This window comes from Prionailurus bengalensis, chromosome A2 (genome assembly GCF_016509475.1).
Source record: "Prionailurus bengalensis isolate Pbe53 chromosome A2, Fcat_Pben_1.1_paternal_pri, whole genome shotgun sequence".
Taxonomy (NCBI): domain Eukaryota; kingdom Metazoa; phylum Chordata; class Mammalia; order Carnivora; family Felidae; genus Prionailurus; species Prionailurus bengalensis.
In genome coordinates this window covers 130194130-130216401 of record NC_057348.1, presented here as the reverse complement: position 1 = coordinate 130216401, position 22272 = coordinate 130194130, and the positions used below count along the sequence as shown (strand labels likewise).

Sequence of the window (22272 nt, the reverse complement as noted above, 5' to 3'; positions counted from 1 at the left end):
CAGAAGTTACTGCCTTCTAGTTGCTGCCCTATAGTATTGTTCAACATGTTATTCTGTTCCTTATATTTACTATGAAGTGGAATCTGTAGTTGTGGTAGATTCAGGTTCAACATCTGTAGTAAAAATACACTGTAGATTATGATACGTTCCTTTGTACTGTCCTGCAGTGGTATAATGACAACCTCATCCCCCCACGTGTGTGTGGTTGTATTTGTCCTCTTGCCACTGGGAAGTAGTCTTTGTGTTGCTATATGGCCATCATTTTAATACCCAATTCCTTTTTTTTTTTTTACAAGGAAGCTTTACACCCAACGTGGGGCTCAAACTCATCACTCATAACCCCCTCGAACTCATGTAATCAAGAGTCAGCACCCCACGTGACCAATTCTTTATCCAACAATTTTCCTGATGATTTAAACATTAAGTGACAGCCCTTGACTAAAGAAAGAATTGCATTAGGGGGCACCTGGGTGGGTCAGTTGGTTGAACTCCTGACTCTTGATTTTGGTTCAGGTCATGATCCTAGAGTCATGGGATCAAGCCCCATGTTGGGCTCTGTGCTGAGTCTGGAGCTTGCTTAAGATTCTCTCTCTTTCTCCCTCTGCCATCTCCTCTGCTCAAGTTCTCTCTCTCTCTCTTTCTCTCTCTCATTCTAAAATTAAAAAATAAAAAAAAATTACATTAGGGATATGAAACTATATTTTCTAAATCGATAATTCTATTTACACTTGTTAGCTCACATTTTCTGTAGAGATTTCTGTCACATAGTGGGACTATTAGATTACCCAGGAAAAGTTTCTTTTAAATTGCCAGTTTTCAAAGTAAGAAGCTGTGTAATAGCCTCACATGAGATGTTGGAATGATTGAAGCATTTTTTAAAATCCTGTGGTCACTGCAAATATGATTTCTTGAGCACTTCCTCTGTATCAGGCACTGTGTGAAAGGCTTTATGGAACCTAATTCCTAGGACAATACACCAAGGTTTTAGAGATAGAAATGGCCAATCTTGCATGGTAACATAATGTGTTAGAGTTACTCCTGTGAGAAGTAACGGAACTGGGATTTGAACCCAAATCAGTCGAAGCCCACAATCCGTGCTTAATTCCTTCTCTACATTTTTGTTGTATTTTACTTAAGAGCCAAATTCTATTTGTGATGCTATTTGGAACGTTTCCCAGTTTATCAACAGTAGAAATGAAAATGATGCTTAATAATTTTCATGAGGTCTCTTACCCTTCCTTTTTTTATTCTGTTCTTAATATTTTTAACAGTGTGAAGAAAACACAAATCTTCAGGATACTACCCGCTACCTCAAACTTCCCTTTTCCAAGGGCATCCTCCTTGGAAATAATCATCAAGCCATGAAGGCCACAAAGGAGTCTTTTTGGATAACATCTTTTCTCTGTTCCACAAAACTCACACAGAATGGTAACGTATAACACTGTTTTATTTGAAAGCCCTTGTACTTAAGTACTCATGTGAATTTTGGTAGGCATATTTAATAAACACCAATGTTATATTTAAGAACTTGGCACTAGAAAAATTGTCAGTCCTTCTGTTGGTGATTTCCAGTAAAATGGAAACATTTGTGACCCAATGGTCTGTTAAATGCATGTAATTTAAGAACCTCAAAATTATCCCAGCATCGAAACCCAAGTGTACAACCCTTCAAAACCCAGCTGCTTTTAAAAAAGAAGAAAGAAGCAGAGACAAAGACTACCACTACCTTAATCTCGCTTGTTTTATAGTTCCATAAACAAGGCTAATTGCAGGCTTTGGAATAAAGGCTGTTTTTTGTTTAATTAGATGGATATTGCTTTTCTATTCTAAAATACTTTTTATGTCAGTGATTGTTTAGCAAGTTATGATTAATAAAACAAGCTCTTCTCCTTGGAAAATTGTCGTGAAAACATCATCTGCAATGAAGGAAGGAAATGAAACATTTCTGAGTTCTGCATGTTTGCTGTGTAAGGCTTCTGGCTGGCATCCTGAATGCCGTATTAATAAGTCAGATTCATTATGATGAGGAGAGTTACTTCATAATCAGGTATTGAATCTCATAAAATGTTCCTGTGCCTAAAAATTTGTAAGTTCTCCTAGTTCTTTCTTCTGTGTCATAGAACAGCATGTGTAGTAGCAAGTGTATTTCTTCTCTTAGAGCATGGCCTCAGAAAAGCAGCAAAATGTAGCACTATGATGTTGGCTTCTTTTAAGAGACTTCTCAACTTCTCTTGCAGTGCTGCTATATTTATTTAGGACTTTGGCAAATGATTCTTTCACATTTGTATTAGTTTTTGTTCCTCCTCTTCCAAAAATATTTTTGGAGAAATGTTTTTAAAAAAACAACTGCGTATTTTCAGTAAATTTGGTTGAAGAGAGTTAAGAAATGTCAAGACGTTATCCATATTCAGGGATTGGTTATTTTAATTAAATAAAAACTTCACAGACATAACTCTGTAATGTTCATAAAGCTTTCACCAAAACTCAGTTGATTTTTAGGATGCCAGTCTAGAGATTATGAAGATAAGAAAATCAACCTGTTTTGACTCACTTAGATAGAAATTTTATTTATCCTATGTGGATTAGTTGTGTGTGTGTTTTACAGCCCGGGTTCACATTTAACTGATTGCCTCTGGTGGAGTAATTTCAGGTTGTATTAGTTATCTTTTGTTCTTGTAACAATTACTGTAAATTTGTTGGCTTACAACAACAAAAATGTATCATTGAGCAATTCTGAAGGTCACAAACGTGAAATCCTTTTCATTGGACTAAAATCATGGTGTCAGCAGAACCACACTTCTGGAAGCTCTAGGGGAGAATCCTTTTGCTCACCTTTTTTAGCTTCTAGGGGCCACTTGTATTCCTTGATTCGTGGCCTCTCCTCCATCTTCACAACAAGCAGCATAGCATCTTTATATCTTTCTGACTCTGACCATCTTCCCTCTGTTAAGGATCCTTGTGATTACATTGGGCCCACTAGATATTCCAGGATAACCCCCTATTTTACGACCTTTAACTTAATCACATCTGTGAAATCTCTCTTGTTGTATAAGATGAACATATTCATAGGTACCAGCTATTATAACATTGACATCTCTGGGGCCATTATTTGGCCAACCACATAGATAATCCTAACAATAGCTTATCTGCTGTCAAAATATTTGGCCCTGCAGACTTAATTTGTTGTTGTTCTCCAGTTTAGGATGTTAGACAGAATTGTGGACATAAGACAGAACCAAATCCTAAAAATTAGAAGTTGCTACTTTGTAAAAGCAGACAACATTTTCAGGTAGATATGGATAAATAAAGCCATTCACCAAATCATTATATTAAACATTTCATTATATAGAAGATAATGCTTGGCTCATTTTTGGACACTAATAAGTACTTAATTGTTGGTTTGACTTTGATTACCCTTGTGAATGTAACAGAGCTCAGAATGAACCAGGAAATAAATACTGTATTTCAAATAGATGGGAAGGAGGAAGGAAATTAGTTGATCTTTCTGAAATTTACATGCTAGGCACATATTTCTGTGTGGAAGTCATCCAGTTCCAAATTGGAATTAAATTGCTTTGTATTCATTTTACTCAAATTGGAAAACATACAAATCCATTTCCAGTACAATTGGGTATTTAGCAAGTGATACGGTCTCTAGCAACAGTCTCCTATAGCAGCTTTGCATTCCAGGATCCCTGAGGTGTGCCTTTCTGCACATGCTCTGTAGTCCAGTGTTGTTCGCGGGCAGCCTACCAAGGCTGGGAGCGCCCTGTCGCAAGTCTGTGACTGCCAGATCAAGCAGACATTTTAAGATTCTTGAGAGTAGGGGTCAGGGAAGAAATTATTGTACTTCTTTGTTATCTTCCTTGGGCTGTTAAACACGACTTTAAAAAAAAGGCTAAAAATAAAAAACAGTGCTTAAATTTAGCCTAACAGCTGTACGGTTGCTGACTTCCCCAAATCTCCTTCTCCCTCAAATAGTGGGTAGTTCATTCACTCTCTTCCTGAGAGTGTGATTTAAAAAAAAAAAAAAAAGTAGGGATTATGTCATCCACCTGTTTTCTAGCTCTTGGTAGACTAGGCATACAGCATACTCTTAAGTGCTTTTTGAATAGAACGTTTAAAATACACATTTTCAGTAGTAGGTCATAGTTCCTGATTTGCAACTAACGATTCTTCAGATAGCTAAAATAGAGACCCTAAGAGATAACAATTTTGACTTAATTCTGAGCAGTTTGTACACACGATTAATTACATCCAGATGAACCTACTGCTTTATTCCCCCTTTTCTTCCATCATGAGCAGACTAGAGAGTCATCAGATTTCTTGTAGGGCAGGTGAATAGCCCCATCCCGATCTGATTGTCTGGAACTGTCATCTGTTCTCCACCTCTGCTGATGGCAGTGCTGTTCCTGATATCTCACAGCTGCCTCTGGGGATGCCTCTTTCTGGCCTGCAGAGCCACCTTCTTCCTCTGCACACACTCCATTCCTCAACACTGGACCATGCCCTGGGCACCCCTGCAACAGCCTAGCTCCAAGGGGCAGGCAAGAGAGCAGGGAGCTGGACAGAGTAAGAGGTGGAATGGAGGTTGAGTTGGAAGTGAGGAGTGAGGTGCAGGGAAAATGCACTGGGGAACTGTAAGAGAAGGTGCCCGGGAAGGGAGGCATCCTGAAGTTAGATGCAGGAAGTAGGAAGTAAGTGGGAGGGAGGCAACCAATAGATGGGAGAAGAATGCACCTGCTACGTCTGCTCTGGCAGGTCTCACTCTATTGGACTATCTACTATTCTATATATAACCAATCATTTTTTAAAAGGCACCAGCCATACCTCCAGGATGTCTGAGTTGGACATGAATATTGAACATTTTCAGGCTTTTCCATTATGAAAATATCATAAATATCTTTTTCAAAGTCATTATTTTAAAAATTCCCTCATTTTTAATTCTAACCACCCCCTGTTTGTTGTAGATAAACATTTACATTTAGTACTAAATTTCTCACTATTAAGTCCTTTGTGAACTTTTTCTCTTGAATCTAGCTTTGGTGAAAGTTGTATCTCTTTCCTCTTAAGATTCATACACTTTTTCTCATCTCTTTTTACTACATCACATTTTCTTTTTCATCACAACTGCTTCTTCCTTGATTTCCTGTGTGTGTGTGTGTGTGTGTGTGTGTGTGTATCCTTTTGGTTTTTGTTTCCATGTTGGTCTTTTTTGTCTCTCAGCAAGTCCCATTTGGGTTTCTCTTGAAACGAATGCTTTCAACTGGATTTCTCACTGTTAAGCCTGGAAAATCCCTCTTAGCTGCTTCCTTGGCTGTCCTAGTCTTGCAGCCCCACTGAGCCCTGGGAAGCCAGCCCTGCCAGGTTCCTCTGCTTTTTGAGCTTCCTGCATACACAAGCCTTGTTAGTTCTTACTGCTCTCATTGGACTCCAGACATGACTGTCTCCTTGCTCCCTCTGGGGACTAGTGAAGCTGGATACCATGTTCAGGAACCTTTCTAACTGCCCAAGAAAGCTGGGGGAAGAACTTTTACCCTCACCAGGTAAAGAGGTCCTCAGAGGACCCTGCTAGACTCGGGCCAATATGTTATCAGTTTAGGAAGGGGTGGAAATTGAAGAGCTGGGTCCTTCCAGATAGAAGATGACCATGGAATCCAGGAACTGGCCCTCTCAGGTCCATGGGCTCATTAGATGATCTGACAGTTGACTAGACCTTTCATCATTGTGCAAGGGACCTTCTAGTCCTGCCAGATCTGGGTCACGTTTGTCAAAGAAGACCTTTATTGCCAGGTAGAATTGGTTGCTAGGGAGAGTGCTGTGGGGGGCACAAATATGAGGAAAGCAGATTCCTGACCCTCAAGAAATTCCCATTTTAATGGGAAGAGGCAGGAAATGATTCAACAAATATTTATCTACTGCCTGCTGTGTACCTGCTCTATACTGGGTGCTGGGATACCATAGGACCAAACTCAACATTTTTTTTCTTAGAGTTTACAATCTAGTAGGGGTAAAGACAAATAAACAATTGTAATAGTGAGGTCAGTGCCACTCTGAGGTGAGGGACAGTTAGCTCAGTCTAGAAGTTTCAGGAAAGACTTCTTAGATGAAGCAACAGCTGATCTGGGAACTGAAGGTAGAGTAGGAGTTTGTAAGTCAAGAGCCATTGAGAAGGGATAAATAATTAGAATATGCTGTAGTGAATGCCATCTTAGCTAGTCAGGGTCTAGGGGGGAACCTGAAGCTTGGGTGACCAAGAGGGGTAGGCAACGTGTTTAAGAATCTAGCTCTGCTGGTGGAAAATGTTCATTTGAGGGACTGTTCTCTACCAAAGCAGCTAACCTTCATTTTCTGTTTGGAAAGGTGATATGCTTGATCTCTTGAAATGGAGAACTCACCCTGACAAGATCACAGGCTGTCTCTCTAAATTGAAAGAAATCGATGGCTCAGAGATAGTAAAGGTATATGTTACTGTGTTGTCCCTCTCTTGGAAATTCATGAAATAGGGACTGTTTGGAGGGGAAGGACAGATGATTTTTTATTTATCAATTCACTTCTTTATCTAACAGTTTCTGCAAGATACACTGGATACCTTATTTGGAATTTTAGATGAAAATTCCCAAAAATACGGGTCTAAAGTGTTTGATTCTTTGGTGAGTTTAAATTCACTTTAATCATAGCTTAACAAATTTTGTATCTCATTCTTGACTTTCCTAAGGCTGTTTTTGAAATACTCATTCAATAGTGCACAAGTCACTTAAAAAGAACCAAAAAATGTATATATGTCTTGATTTGCATTCAGTTTTACAAAGCTCAATTTTCTTTTTTAGGTTCACATAATAAATTTGCTGCAAGATAGCAAATTTCATCATTTTAAACCTGTAATGGACACTTATATTGAGAGTCACTTTGCTGGGGCACTTGCATACAGGTAAGGCCTTTATCTTGTAATTGGTTTAGAAGCAGTTTCTTCTGAGCTTTGCTAGGCAGAACCATTAGGATAAGAAAATTTAAGAAGAAGTGTAAGAAGAAATAAAGCACAACAACTGAAGTGTCTCTTGAGTCAATATCTTCCTTTCTCACACATCTTTTTTTAATGGCTACAACTTATTTTGATTAAAAGAAAAAAAAAAACTTTCTGAATTCTCTTCCTAAAACCTAAAATATAAAGTTTTTTTCTTCATGTCTCTATTTCACTTGATACTCTTTGGTCCAAAATATGTGGTTATTTCAGCTCAAGCCCATTTAATCACCACATGCCTTGCTGATTCTGGAAGTCTTTAAGAAAGAAATGTGAAGGGAAAACAGCATTTGCTATCATATCTTTTTAAACTCATTCATTCATTCATTCATTCATTCATTCACTCATTCGTCTGTTAATATTTACTGAGTGCCTACTGCATGCCTAATGCATGCTGATTAATGTGAAGACCTGGTTCCTGGCCACAAGCAGTTCAGCCATGGACTCTACCCTCTGATATCAGCTGCCGTTTTAACTGCTCTTCCTTTCCTATCAGCTCAAATTATGCAAGCAAGGCTAAAGTGAATGAGTAATGACAAGCCATAGCTCGTACCTGCCTCCATGCAGCCTAGCTGATAATTGCCAGAAGGCAACAGCTTCTTTCTGTGCTATGTATAACATCTTCCCGGCCTTTGGCCCTGCTTATGCACAGCCCTGGAATGTTCCCCAAAGTTCTTTCTCCCCATTCTAATACTGTCATTGCTATTCTGCCCACGTTTTTACCTTACTGTACCTTAAGCATCTATGGCTGTGCACATGCACAATCATGTATTCCCAGTTGTGTGTTAAAAAACACTGAATCATGTTTTTGCCCTTTTTCCCCCATCATGTGATAGATAAAAGATAATAAGTAATCAAATAAGCATTCGATCCTATTACCTTGGGTACTCCCTAAAAGGCATGTGAAGATTTATGCCTCCAGCTTTTAAATGAGGGAGTTTTTATTGAAGACTTGACCCTCTGTCAACAGGATTTTTAGAGACGGTGAATGAAATATCAGGGATAGTTGGAAACATCGGCCTGGCTCTGCCACTTGGCCTAACATGTGGGGCCCTAATATGAGGGGTTACCACTTGCAACTGAAATTAGCATTGGAAGCTAGAGAGGAAGGGTGTAATTTCTAACACTGGATGTTGGCCAGGAGAGCAGGATAGTCATTCCTAAGAAGACAGATATTGCCTATGCAGTCTTCTTGGGCTGTGGATGGTCAGAAACTCACTGATATGTTATCTTCAAAAGAACATTCCTGGTAGCACCTGCCTGATGGCCCATCCCTGTATTCTTCCCTGAGTGAGAGAAAAGAGGAGCATTTTTAAAAGCTTGCTCCAGGGGCGCCTGGGTGGCGCAGCCGGTTGAGCGTCCCACTTCAGCCAGGTCACGATCTTGCGGCCTGTGAGTTCGAGCCCTGCGTCGGGGCTCTGGGCTGATGGCTCAGAGCCTGGAGCCTGTTTCTGATTCTGTGTCTCCCTCTCTCTCTGCCCTTCCCCCGTTCATGCTCTGTCTCTCTCTGTCCCAAAAATAAATAAATGTCGGAAAAAAAAAAAAAATTAAAAAAAAAAAAAAGCTTGCTCTGTTTTCCAGAAACCAAGAACTGAGCAGAGTTAAAGGTAGCAAACCTGCAATCTTGAAAATTGGCTTTTTTTTTTTTAATTCAATTTTTGTTCCTTAAGAAAAAGAAAAGAAAACTTGGCCTTTTTTGAAATTCTCTTACAAAGGCATACTGGGATGGGAAATTTTGTTCTTCCCAGAGGTAGAGAATTGGCTTTGTAAACCCATGGGAATGTGATTCGTAGTAGGGAGATGTTCCCTTATCCTTTGCCGCAACCCCCCCCCTTTTTTTAAATGTTTATTAGAGAGAGAGAGAGAGAGAGCGCGCGCACGCGCATGTGTGAGTGAGTGGGGGAGGGGCAGCACAGAGCTGTCAGCACAGAGCCCAACACAGGGTTCGAATCCACGAACCATTAGATCATGACCTGAGCTGAAGTTGGACATTAAACCGACTGAGCCACCCAGGTGCCCCTTGCCACACTCCCTTTTGCCTCCAACTGAATACTTCATCCAGCTGTTCACATGGTCACAGGTCATGGGGGAAGAAATCCCAGTTAACACTGGTTCAAGGTTGACCATGACAGCCTACTTCAAGGCACTTTCTTGGCCAGAGACCTTTTCTCTGATACTTGTGTTTACCCGTTGGGAAGCTTTGGCGGAAACAGCAGGGCCAATGGGATATGTCCGTATTTAGGGAATCTCAATGGGAGGAAGTGTTTCTCTCTTGAGTTTCAAAAAGGGGTAGTGATGTTGATGTACAGATGCCTATTAAGCGTTTCAACAGAAAAATATGAGAAGTGAAGGGAAAAGAGTCCTCCTTATCATAAAAATGTTTGATTTCTTGGCTTTTAACTGAGAGCTAGACCAATTCTACCTTCTGTGTATTTCTCCCTGTATTTTAGAGATCTCATCAAAGTTCTCAAGTGGTATGTGGACAGGATAACAGAAGCAGAACGGCAAGAGCACATCCAGGAGGTGTTGAAGGTAATGACGTGGTGTCGATAACAGATAATGTAGTCTACCAGGGTTGTTGCACCATGATGCCATAACTAATTGGTTTCTTCTACACAGACAGAAATTGATGATGAAGTATCACCAGCATTTCAGTTCTTCTACACAGACAGTAATTGGTGATGATATATTACCAGCATTCCAATTCAAGGATCTTAATCGGTTTATGCTCCTCCAGAGCTGATGAAATTTGAAAGAAACTTTGCCAGGCTCGCCCACTGGATCCTGCCTGGGATTGAATTCTGAGCTCCAGGATACTTGGAGTGAAGTCTAGGAGTGGCAGGAGCGAGGTTTTATGAAAGAAGACCACAGATAAGCAATTAAGCTTGAAGTTCCTGCACCCTGGCAGAGGCCACTTGTGAACGCTTTGTCTTAAATTTTGAGAGAGAATAGGGTAGCTTAGCAGGGATCACAGTGAGGAAACCTGAGGTTTTACTGGGTCTCATGGTTTAATGCTGCCAAACATCTCTGGGCGTTTGTGCTCAGTTGTAAACGGAGATGCTAATACTTTACTTGCAAGCATGTTCATAAAGACTACAGATCTTTTTTTTTTCATAATTTTTGTTAATGTTTATTTGTGAGAAAGAGAGAGAGACATAGCGCAAGCAGGAGAGGGGCAGAGAGAGAAGGAGACATAGAATCCTAAGCAGGTTCCAGGCTCTGAGCTCTTAACACAGAGCCCAATGTGGGGCTCGAACCCACGAACCATGAGATCATGACCTCAGCTGAAGTTGGGTGCTCAACCAACTGAGCCACCAAGGCACCCCAAGAATACACATTCTAAAAGGGATTGTTCAATAGCTGCTCTGAGAATCCTCCGATTTCCTATTTGCTGAGTACCACTCTATTTGATGCAGCAGAAAAAAAAGTAGACAGGTATACGGTTTTAAAAGCAAGTATTTTACTAATTATAAATTAATCACCTTGGTGTGATTGAAGGTAAAACACTAAGTGGCAAGAGTACCTGCCAGCAAAGCACAATAAATTTTCTGAAATAGACCAGCATCTCTCTGTTAACTAAATTAAAAAACTATCTGAGGATCAAAAGCATTTAAGGTTCATACCTCTTGAGAATGACATAGAATTTTTAAATTATCTATACATTTTCTCTCATTAGCGTCAGCAAAAAAAAAGGCTCTTCTTCTACAAGTAAATACTGTTCAAAAATCTCAGGGGCTCTTAAGTGTTTTTAAATCAATAATTCAAAAATCTAATGATGTCCCCTGGTTTTTATGCCGTGTCATTGTTAAATACTCTTGGTTTCCTTTGAAACTAACTTTTACAAAATTTCGTTTGAAGGCACAAGAATATATTTTTAAGTACATAGTTCAATCTCGAAGGCTGTTTTCCCTTGCCACCGGTGGACAAAACGAAGAGGAATTTCGCTGCTGCATTCAGGAGCTTCTTATGTCGGTCCGTTTCTTTCTTTCTCAAGAGAGCAAAGGGTCAGGAGCATTGTCTCAATCACAGGTAATTTTTTTCCATCTCTGCTGAATAAAACAGAAATGAGTCCAGTTTATTTGTTTTTACATAGCAGTGTAAGTGAATCCATAGCTCCAGTTCCTATTTGTAGCGTCAGCAATTTTGCAGACTTTTAAAGAGTCCCCTAGCTCCCGCGAACCCGCAGAGCAGAAGTTAGGCTGGCTTTCCTCCGCCTACTCTCACTCTTCATGGGGCGGCTGTTGGTCTACAGCAGGCTGGGTTCAGTTCTGAGTAGACACGATGTCACCATCGGCCTTGGGGAAGGAAGTTCACTGGAGCCGATCTGGTTCTGTTGTTTACGCCAAGCCTTGCGCTGCATTTTAATCTGGCAACTTGAGACTCATTATATCGCACTTGGCTAAACGCATGTTGCTTTGTTTTATTTAACTTGACCCTAATCGTCCTGGGACTGATCTTATATGACCAATGCTGAGGGGCGGTTGCCAAATGCTATTACCTGGAGTAGCTCTACGTGTTTTGTTTCAGAACAGGATTTATCCACTTTCCAAATAGCGTGGCCTTGAATGTGTTCTCAGCGATCATTCTCAATATCTTACTCTACATTTTCTTAGTCCTTCTTGTACATTTTTAGTTTCTAGTGACTTGAGTAAAAACTTGTCAGATGGAGAAGCAGCCTCTTTGCTGCCATCCCCTGGAGACTAAAAATTTATAATCACTGAGTATTGGGACATAAAGTGGAAGATAGAAGACAAAACTAGATCCATTTGAGTATTCTTATATGTTGGTGCCATTTGACATTTGGAAAGCTTTACATATAATGGCAAAACACCAGAAATGTACCAATCCCCCAGTAATAGTACTGTGCTTTTTCTGACTTTTGGGGGACTATTCTTGTTAATCTCTTCTTTGCACAAATGGACTGATCTTACGTCTGGGCAAGGGTACAATTCAGCCTCTTTTAATGACATTTTGGCCTCTGGTGCCAATGGTACAATCACTGTGCTTGAGGAACTTGCCACATCCCTCAAAGTCCAGTTGCCCACTCGCCAAACCCTCTTTTCAGCAGTTGGTATTTGAAAGGATAATCCAACAAGCCAATCATGTATTCGTTTAGATCAAAGTTCTTAAAACCTCACTACTTTTATTATAAAAGCTGTTGTATTTGAGACTATCTGCCTTAAACCTTTACCGGTTTCAGGGACAAAACTTAGCTGATTCACATCTGAAAAAATATTCTCTTACTTTTAAGATTAATCTTAAGTCACAGTTTCTCAGTGCAATGCCTTCCTAGGGACTCAAGAGGTTTATTCCTTCTCTAAAGTTAGAGAAATCTTTTTCCTTAGTTATGTTTGCACTGCATCCTCGTAGTCACCCTAAGACGTGGGCCACTGTGGGGCAGCACGGTGAAGAATGGGTTTCCTTTTATGTTTAACATACTGATTTGCACTGCTCTTGATTCTCTAATCCCCAATCAAGGCAGTGAAACAACTTTAGTACCTCCAAAGAACTATGTTTGATTTTTCTCTTTTTTTTGCCCTTAGTTTTTTATTGACAAGATATATAAAATGTATGTAAAGTTTCTGAATATCTTAATAAACTACTGAAGTCATTCTATTATTTGTGTACAATCCTATACTCGTAAATTTTGATGTGATAATTTCACTCTGATGCTAAGGGAATTCATATAAAATGACGAAGTGGTTAGTTTTTTTTGTTTTTGTTTTTGTTTTTTTAAGCAAAGTGGACTTTTGTCCTCTGTGTTTTGGGAGAAAGAGGAATACTGTACACTTTTTCCCATTGTAGGTTTCCTTTTGACCCCACACCTTCTTAGCTCTCCCTTCTATGAAGGAAAATGTCATTAATCTGAACCAGTGTGTGACATTTACATTGCTGCATAACAAATAACCATGGGCTTCATGGCTTTAAGTAACATCCAATTATTAGCTCACAGTCCTATAGATCAGAAGTTTGGTTGGAATTTTTGCTTAGGGTCTCCTACAGCCAGTATCAAGGCATTGGCCTTGGTGGCTTCTTTGGAGGCTCTGGGGAGGAATTCCCTTTCCAAATCTTCCAGGCCTTTGGCAGGAATCAGTTTCCTTGTGTCTCTAAGACTGAGATTCCCATTTGCTTTCTGGCTATCAGCAAGGGGTTGGGGATGGAACGGGTTCTCTCAGCTTCTAGAGACCATACACATTCCTTGATATTCTTCAAATACCATTCTCAAAGCCAGCAACGAAAAGTCACATCCTTCTCATGCTTCCAATCTCTCTGAGTTCTCCTACCATGAGCTAGAGAAAACTTATGCTTTAAATGCTCATGTGTAGGGATGCCTGGGTGGCTCAGTTCGTTAATCATCCGACTTTGGCTTGGGTCATGATCTCATGGTTCGTGGGTTTGAGTTCCACATTGGGCGCTGTGCTGACAGCTCAGAACTGGGAGCCTACTTAGCATTCTGTGTCTCCCTCTCTGTCTGCTCCTCCCCTGCTCACGTGCTTTCATTCACTCTCTCTCTCCCTCTCTCTCTCTCTCTCAAAAAAATAAACATTAAAAAAAAATTTAGGTGCTCATGTGATTAGGTCAGGCCCATATGGATAATCTCCATATTTTAAGATCAACTCATTAGTAACCTTCATTATAGCTGCACAGTTCCTTTTGCCATGTAACAACATAGTCATGGGAACAACACCAGGAGACAAAGGTCTTAGGAGTCATCTTCAAATTCTGCCTATCCTGTCCAGAGCCAAGGATATCCAATGGTCTGAATTTTACTCTTAGGCTGTCTTAAAGACAAAACTCAGTTTCTATTTTGCAGTTTTGCCTGTGGGCTACAACTCAGGGCCATTTCTGTCTTCTGAAGGCAGAACAGCCATCCCAGAAAACCTTTCTGCTAGATCAGTTTACAATGCCCCACAGGCCTGGCCATCCTGATTCCACCGAGATGATCATTTAGTTATCCTGGCCTAAGCCCAGCTCACTAATGGCTCTGTCTTTGGGAGCCCTGCCCCAACAGGATTGCCCACTCACTCAGCTCTTGGAGCTGTGGCTCTTGGTTTCTCCTTCCACAGACAGATGCCTCCACGAGAACCCCATGAGAAGAACAATGTCAGAAGGAGTTGAGACCCAAGACTCTGCCCTAAATTCCTAATAATTATCTTTCTCTATTTGTCTTGGCTCTCAGGAAGGTCAAAAGAAAATTATGCTTTTCTTTTTATTTGCACTAAAAAATCCTTAGCTTACATATCTTGGTACAACTGTCTTTATGCCCTTATCACAGGTTCTTGTTCCTTTATCCTTTTTTAATACATGTGTCTTCACTGTGCACACATTCAAATACTTTTTTGAAGTAAAGAGCTAGATATGAAGAATTAATGGGTAAATGAAAAGATTCCTGAGGAAAATCGATGTAGTTGACTTTTCAGTTATGAGAAAGCTCGGCTCATTTTATTGTATCTTATTTTTTTAACTTCATCTGTATGACTCAGCTCTCTGCAGAGTGAAATGAAGGTTATATAAATACAGTCTTTAACAGAGAATACCAAGTTATTAATTTTAAATGTATTCAAATAAACCTATCATGTTGAAGAGTCGAGGAGAACATAGCTGTTGATTATAGCACCTGAAGCATTTTGATGGTTCTGGCATCAGAAACAGGTCTTGGCTGTTCTAGATATTTTTGCTGCTGCTGTATAGATAAATTCCAAAACACACGAATTTGAATTTGAGTCTATGTTTGAATCATCAGCCCATGTAGACTTGACCTACTTTGTTTTGATGTCAGATCTCATTGGTAAGCCAGCTAGCTCTTGAGTATCAGCATATTAGAAACATGTGCCTCTTTCCCCTACTTGGTAGACTTAAGGCTGGTCGACTCTTCCTTCCATTGCCCTCCTTTTGTGGAATTTAAAAGACTCGGCTTGTTTTGATGTACAATCCTAGTCCAATTTGTGCCCCTTAGGATTTGATATTAGCATCTTTTTTTTCCTTAAAAAATGATTATCCGGTTTCTTTACTTATATAAAGAATATTGTTCTTAGTACACAGTTCTGGGGTTACAGTAAATCTGAAAGCAACCTAAAGGTTTGTTATAATGATCTTTTCATTTTACAGGTGATAAACTAAAACCCAAGGGGCTAAAATGACTTGTCCAAGGTCATAGAGTTGATTAGAGACAAAGCCAGTAGTACATATAATCTGGATCTTCTGATTCCCTGTCTTGTTTTTTTTCTTTAACCGTAACTTCATTGCTTTGGGGAGTCCATGTGTTTGGTTTCTTCAAGGTAAATGAGATTTATATGAGCACTTCAGAAAGCTTCTCAAAAGAGAAATGAAATAGAAGTTACTGCATTCCAGGTCTTGGTGGAGCATTCCTTCCATTTGATCGTCCTGCATTTTGCTGATTCTGTGGGATTTTTTGCCAATCATTTTGCTAATGTCAGTGATTTTCCACAGTTTCTCACTTTTATTATATGGCACCCTTGCACATTTTAAAACATTGTTCTATTTTGCCACACTTTTTTTTTTTTTTAATTTCAGCCTTTTAGCCTAGGGACCAGATACATTTTACATTCATTTTTTTAGCATTCAAAATTATTTGTCATAGTCTTAAACTCAATGACATTTTACAGCAAATTTCTCAGGGTGTATCTTGGAGTTGATATAAATTTCTTCCTTTTAAGGCTGTGTTTCTGAGCTCCTTCCCAGCCGTGTACTCAGAGCTGTTGAAGCTCTTTGATGTCAGGGAAGTGGCCAACTTGGTGCAGGACACCCTGGGCAGCCTGCCTACCATCGTGCACGTGGACGACTCCCTGCAGGCTGTGAAACTGCAGTGCATCGGCAAAACCGTGGAAAGCCAGCTTTATACCAATCCAGGTAGGGTGGTGAGTTTCTTGAATGAAACCTTGTCTCTGGAAAGCTGTCACTTACCTCCGGTAGTCACAGGTCAGCAGAAGCAATTAGAAAGAGGAAACACAATTACTGTCTCAAAAGCATTGTGTATTTGGATGGTAGAATAAATGTATTAAGTAGCCAAATAGAACAGTCTGGCTATTAAAGCTTTATTTCTAGAAAGAATGAAAACCCTAATGATTAAATTACTGATTCTAATCACAAACTAGTTGGGACGTCAGGTATGCTTACTTTCTTGCCTAAGAGATTTCATTTTTTTCTTCAACATAATTTAACATTTTATTTCGGGGATGCTTCCAGGGACCTGATAGGATTCTTCTTTGTCTCTTTTGTTCTTAAAATTGTCCCTTCAATTTGTGTTCTGAAACTGAGTGAAAATTTTGATGTATTATCAGTTTTTATTTTATCCTAATAGCACGTGACCAATTACTAAATTGATTTTGTCATATCTGTTATTAAATCCCATTGCCTTTTTTCTTCTAGTCTTTCCTGAAATAAATTACCAAACTCATTTTAAAGTTTAAGAAGTTTCTGTACTATCAGCAAATAAGCTTTTCAAAATTGATTCTATTGAGAGTTATCTTTCCACATGAATGCATATGTGGGTATAATATTTTTGAAATAGGGTTTCAAATATAGATAATAAAACTTTTATTACATATTTTATTGTAAAACATTTTAAACATACAAGAATAAAATAGTATCAGATGAGTAAATCATTAATAAATCTCTTTTTTTTTTTTATCATGCTACAAGATATAGCTCTAGTTCATTCTTGTTTATACTGTGGGATGATATTCCACTATGAATGAATTTATCATGGTTAATTTATTTCTCCTATTGATAGACTATTTGTTTCTGGTTTTTGGTTTTGTGTTTTGTTTGTTTCTCCAGAAATAACACTTAAGTAAATAAAAGAAAATTCAAACCTTCTCATTTCTCCCCAGGAAAACACATCTCATCCTGGAGAAAAGATATTTCTTGCAGTGCTTTTCAAACTCTATTCCTCAGACCCATAGAGGTTCTTCTGCAGTGATCAGGGTCTCCTCTGGGCTTGGGAACAGGGGGGTGGAGTGGAGGGGTAGAGGTCCAAACCAGGTACCTGGTATGACTAGACTACCAATTATGCTTTTACCAAATGAAGAAAAGTTCATCCCATCTCAGAGGTATTGGTAGGTTCTGCCACATTTCTCCCTCACTGACCAGATAATTCTTTGTTCGAATAGAATCTGATAACCAAAAGGGCAATACAGATAATGAAAATTGTTCTCAAACGGAAGGACATTATTTGAGAGGACTGTGTTCATTACATGCCTCTCCGGGATGTGTTCTGTCTGTGGACTCAGTGCCGTGTTGATTACTGATGCTTAGTTGGCAGTATAGAAACCAGGACTAAAAAAATACAAAGAGAAGTTGTTTCGATCCAGGAGGAGAGATATGGGTCTTTGTGGGAGGTGGTGAGATTATTTCTTGGGGTGGGGGGTAGAAGGACCCAGGAGACCCAGGAAATGTAGACCTTGGAGGGTCTGTGCTGGTGACCTTGGAGAGAGGCTCAGAGCCAGTGTTGGGAGGTTGGTGACTGTCACTGTGATGCAGAGGGGGAAGAGGAGAAGACGAAACCTGCCTCTTTTGTTATGTGGGGCACTCCCCATGGAAGATGATTATGGAGAAACAACCTTCGAGAAGCAAAAGCAACTCCCGATCAGTGGAATACTTAGAAGCACATGGATGCTAGTAAGAGGAAAGATTTCCATCACTGCCCCAGGGGGTTGAAGTTTGGCTTGATGTTGAGTGATTCACCATTGGAGAAGACAGAAACTTACCACGTATAAATGGCAATGCACTTTGAGAAAAAGGTTGTCTTCATGGAAAAAAATAGCACGCTTACCTGAGAACTTCCCAAGACACAAACTATACTCTATTTAAATTACCTGGGACCCCACACTGATGGTAGGGAAACCTGGAAAGTATTTCTAGTAACTCCGAAATTCTAAATCGGAAACTATGGACTTAGTCTATGGACATAGACTTTGTATATGACAGTTCAGTAGGGCAGAAGTACCAAATTCTTCTCCTTGGGCTAAATTTAAGGTGTCCACAGAGCTGCATTCCTTTGTGGAGGGTCGAGGAGAGAATCTGTTTTCTTGCCTCATACAGTTTCTAGGGGTCAGCTGCACTCCTGGGCTTTTGGCCCCTTCCTCTGTCTTTGAAGCCTCTAGTGTAGCATCTCCAGATTTCTCTCTGACTCAATTTTCTTGCCTCTTTCACCTAAGAGGACCCATGTGCTTACATTGGCCCATCCAGATAATCCAAGATAATCTCATCATCTCAAGATCCTTAATTTAATCACTTCTGTAAAGTTCATTTTGCCATTACATATTCACAGGTTCTGGGAATTAAGACATGGACATCTTTGGGAGACCACAACTCCGTCCACTCCATATGGGTAAAACAGACTCAAAACCAAGGCAATAGCTCAGCTGCATATGAGGGAAAAAAACAAAAAAAACAAAACAAAAAAAACACTTAGAAATCTAGGAGGTTTTTTTTTTTTTTTTAATTTATTGAAAGTTTAAAAAATGAAACTCAGGGGTGCCTAGGTGGCTCAGTTAGTTAAGCATCTGACTTTGGCTCAGGTCATGATCTCACAGTTAGCGTTGGGCTCTATGCTGACAGCTTGGAGCCTGGAGCCTGCTTCAGATTCTGTGTCTTCCTCTCTCCTTCCCCCTCACTGTTCACACTCTGTCTCTCTGTCAAAAATAAATAAAAATTAAAAAAAAAAATTTTAAATGAAACTCAGAAGTGCTGCACTTGTGTGAGTACACATACATCTTGGCCAGAAGGACGTTACAAAAGATACTTTCCTGATTTAAAATTAAAATCTACAATAGGACAAGGTAAAGTGCAGATGAGGACATTACAGGGTGTTAACAGGATATACATTCAATCAAAGATAAAGTGCTTAGTTCTTGACCATTCTTCAGATCATAGAGTACGGCAAAGACCGTTGCTACTCTGAGCTTAATTCTAATCGGCAAAGAAATGGCTAGTGAGATAGAAGCGAGAAGAATCTGAGAACGTGACCTTATTTTCTGAGAGTTCATAGTATCCAAAGAAGGAGTCCAGAGTACAGTTGGGTCACACTTTTGAGAAAATAAATTTCAAAACATTTTGGAAAAAAAGACCTTAAATGTTACAAACTCCCCAGAAAAGACAAAAAAATTCTCACAGTTGTCTTTGTGCTAGAATCCTGCCTTAGAGTTCTCCAGAGAGACAGACCCAATAGAGGCTATGTTTGTGTGTGTACAAGGTTTCTTGTATGGGATGAGCTCAGATTATGCTGGCTGAGAATTCTGCTGTTGGTCAGCTGGAGACCTGAGGGAGCCAGGGGTGGAAGTTGCACTTCGAGTCTGAAGGTCGGAGAAGACTGACGTCTCTGCCAAAAGACGGGCAAAGAGAGCACGTTCTCCCTTATGCCTCCTTTGGTTCTATTCAGGCTTCAGCGCATTGGTTGAGGCCCACCTGCATTGAGCAGGGCAATCTGCTTTACTCAGGCTCCCAATTCAAATGTAACACCCAGGATATTGTTTAACCAAATTTCTGGGCACCCCACAGCACACTCAAATTGACCCATAAAAACTATCACAAATCCCAAGGAGAAAAAAAGCAGAGGATGCATGCATAGGTATCAGAATGATTATAGAATACTCCTGATTGAGCTTAGATTAAAAATTAATACAGAAAAGAGATGGAAAGAGGGACACCATAGTCAATACCAAAGACGGGTATGAGAAAACATCACGGGAAGAGTCAAGCCAGGTTGAGTTAAGGGTCCACGGACAGCCTCAGAGCTGGAGCTGTTTCATAACCAGGCAGAATTAGCCCTGTTAGTCACACCCCAAGTTCAGAGTCGAGGGCATATGGCCAAACATGAAGGCCATAGCTAAGATTTGCAACCTACATAGATTGGCATTTGACATCTAAGTCATCTGGGGTCTAATCAGACATATTTAATGTGTAAAAATTGAACAACTCATTTTTCCCTCTCTCCTCACAAATCTTCCTGTTTCCTCAGGGCCAGGGAAGGGTCTAAGTTTTGGAGAGGACCACTTTGGCAATAGCAGGAAGAGTAGAGCTGACGTATAGAGGTTGGGGAGGAAGGTGGAAGTGCCCCTAAAATCATAGTTTACCCTAAGTTTTATTTGTGTGAAAATCAATGTAAATGGCAAGACCCAATTTAAACTGTGTTCTTACCTTTCTGCTGAAATCTTTAAATTGACTGGCGTGAGTAAGCACATTACATGGGAATGGTTGAAAGCTGTATCTTCTCGTTCCTTACCTGTTCACCTGTTCACATCTGCACTGGTTTTCGGGGGGGTGGGGGCAGGGGGCAACGGGCTGGGATGTGTGCCTTGTATCCACTGCTATAAGCAGCTGACCAATCTGCGTTGACATATGGGAGTAGCTGTGTTCCCCCGCTGGCTCAGGGCGATCACTGGCAGAGGGAGTCACTGCAAGCCAGACTGTGACAATGTGCTGTCTCACTTCCTGTTTAAGCCAGGTTAAAACATGGAGACACAGGGGGCTCCATTTCCGCTGCTTCTCCTATCCAGCAGACTCATGGGGCAGTTCATTCATTTATTCAACAAATGAGTATTGCAGCCAGACCCCATGCCAGGTATGATGCTAGAGATATTGTAGCTAGTGAAACATCCAGCCCCTGCCCTCAGTCTGCTGCTAGTTTACCATGAAAGCTGACTTTGAACAAGGAGTTAAGATTTGATAAGATGCAGCAGTTGTGACCTGGGGAGGGAAGGAGGTCCTGTGTAGTAGGGAGGCATGAGTGAGCCTTGGGGTTCATCCCACCCACACCACCTCAGTTTGTGGTCCATGTGCCGACACCACCCTCACAGTCGTATTTCTAGGCGACTGGATATCTCCTCTGGGCTCCAAACCTGAGTAGCCGTCTGTCCTCAGCTTCTCTACACAGATGTCGCAGAAGCTCCTCAAACCCCTTTTCCCTCTCAGTCTGTTCCTTCTGTCTCAGTATATGGCAGCACCAACCCCTGGAGCTCTGAGCTGTCCGTGAAACCTTACTCTTCCTTCTGCCCTTCATCTCCACCTCTCCAGAGACTATTCTTGGGCCTCTGCGGTGGCCCGTATCTGTGCCTCCCCCTGACCAGACACAGGTCTATCCCACACTGCCGCCTTGCCTGCATGCCCTCGGGCATGTCCAGACTTGCTTCCCTCTCCTTTTGCCCATCCATGTGTGCAGCCAGAGTTCCCTTCCAGAAACTCACACCCGACGATGTCACTCCCACCTCCCTTGCTCACATCCACTGATTGTGCTCTGTTTTGAGGACACAGAAGAGGATTGATCTTGCAGGCCCTGTCGCCTCACCCTCCCCACCTGCCTGGTCCCATCTGCTTGTGCTTCACTCTAGTGGAACCCACACTTTCCTGCTCCTCTGTGATGTTAGGTGATCCTTGTTCACCCTGCTGGGCTCAGTAACTCGCATCTTCTGAATCATCTCCAGTCTGCCCTGCTCACTCAGTTCTCGCTCTCATAATCTCCTTCTCATGCCTGTTTTGTTTTCTGCTTCTTGGATCACTTGTTAGGGCTGTAACTGAAAAAAGAATTGGATTTTAATTGTTTAAAGTCTGTCTTCATCCCTTGCTCCACAAGGAAAACCTCAGAGTACAAGGACTTTGTCTTCATCACAATGATATTTCCATCTCCCAGTACTGTGTCTGGTGCATAGTAGGTGCTCAGTAGAGGTTTCATGAATGAATACTATGTTCTGGGTCACACATTAGGAATCAGGATAGAGCAGCAATCGGTATTGAATAAATGATATGCATAAAAAATCTTACTGGAAAAGCAACCTCTGAGCTAAGGATGAGCATGAATATGACAACAGAACAGCTTGGGCTGTGGGAAGCCCAGACCAGAAGCAGAACACAGTTGATAAAAGTAACAAGTGGGCATAGCATCTGTTGAGCCTTAGAAAGGGCGCCCCGTGGTGGAGGCATCCAGGGTGGGAATAAATCTGGGGAGTGAGCTCTAAAAACCACACTCAGAGATCATCTCTAGGCCTCTACTGTTGTTTTCCCTCTGTGATCCTGACATTGTCTGCATGAGAACGTAGCCCCTGTGTTGTCTGCCCTTCTTTCCATTCAGGGTCTGCCCTCCAGGGTGTGAAAGGCTCATTTGCAACTTTTGTTGCTATCTGTGACATTAGCATTTCAGTGATTGGTGGCTCCCAGCATTTAATAGCTGCTTCTCCTCCTTCCTAGCCCCACACCCATTGGGAATTACTAATGGGAGCTGGCTTTATCCACTC

The 22272-nt window shown here is 40.8% G+C and overlaps 1 protein-coding gene across 5 annotated transcripts in view; it reads left to right on the top strand.

Moving 5' to 3' along the window:
* Positions 1 to 22272, top strand: part of DOCK4 (dedicator of cytokinesis 4) — a 434026-nt gene that overhangs the window by 289565 nt on the left and 122189 nt on the right. For all 5 annotated transcript variants that reach the window (XM_043589284.1, XM_043589283.1, XM_043589286.1 and 2 more), the window contains exons 17-23: positions 1272 to 1428; positions 6364 to 6461; positions 6570 to 6653; positions 6831 to 6931; positions 9472 to 9553; positions 10880 to 11050; positions 15700 to 15892. In XM_043589284.1, coding sequence (XP_043445219.1) covers positions 1272 to 1428; positions 6364 to 6461; positions 6570 to 6653; positions 6831 to 6931; positions 9472 to 9553; positions 10880 to 11050; positions 15700 to 15892 — 886 coding nt within the window. The remainder of the gene's footprint in view (positions 1 to 1271; positions 1429 to 6363; positions 6462 to 6569; positions 6654 to 6830; positions 6932 to 9471; positions 9554 to 10879; positions 11051 to 15699; positions 15893 to 22272) is intronic.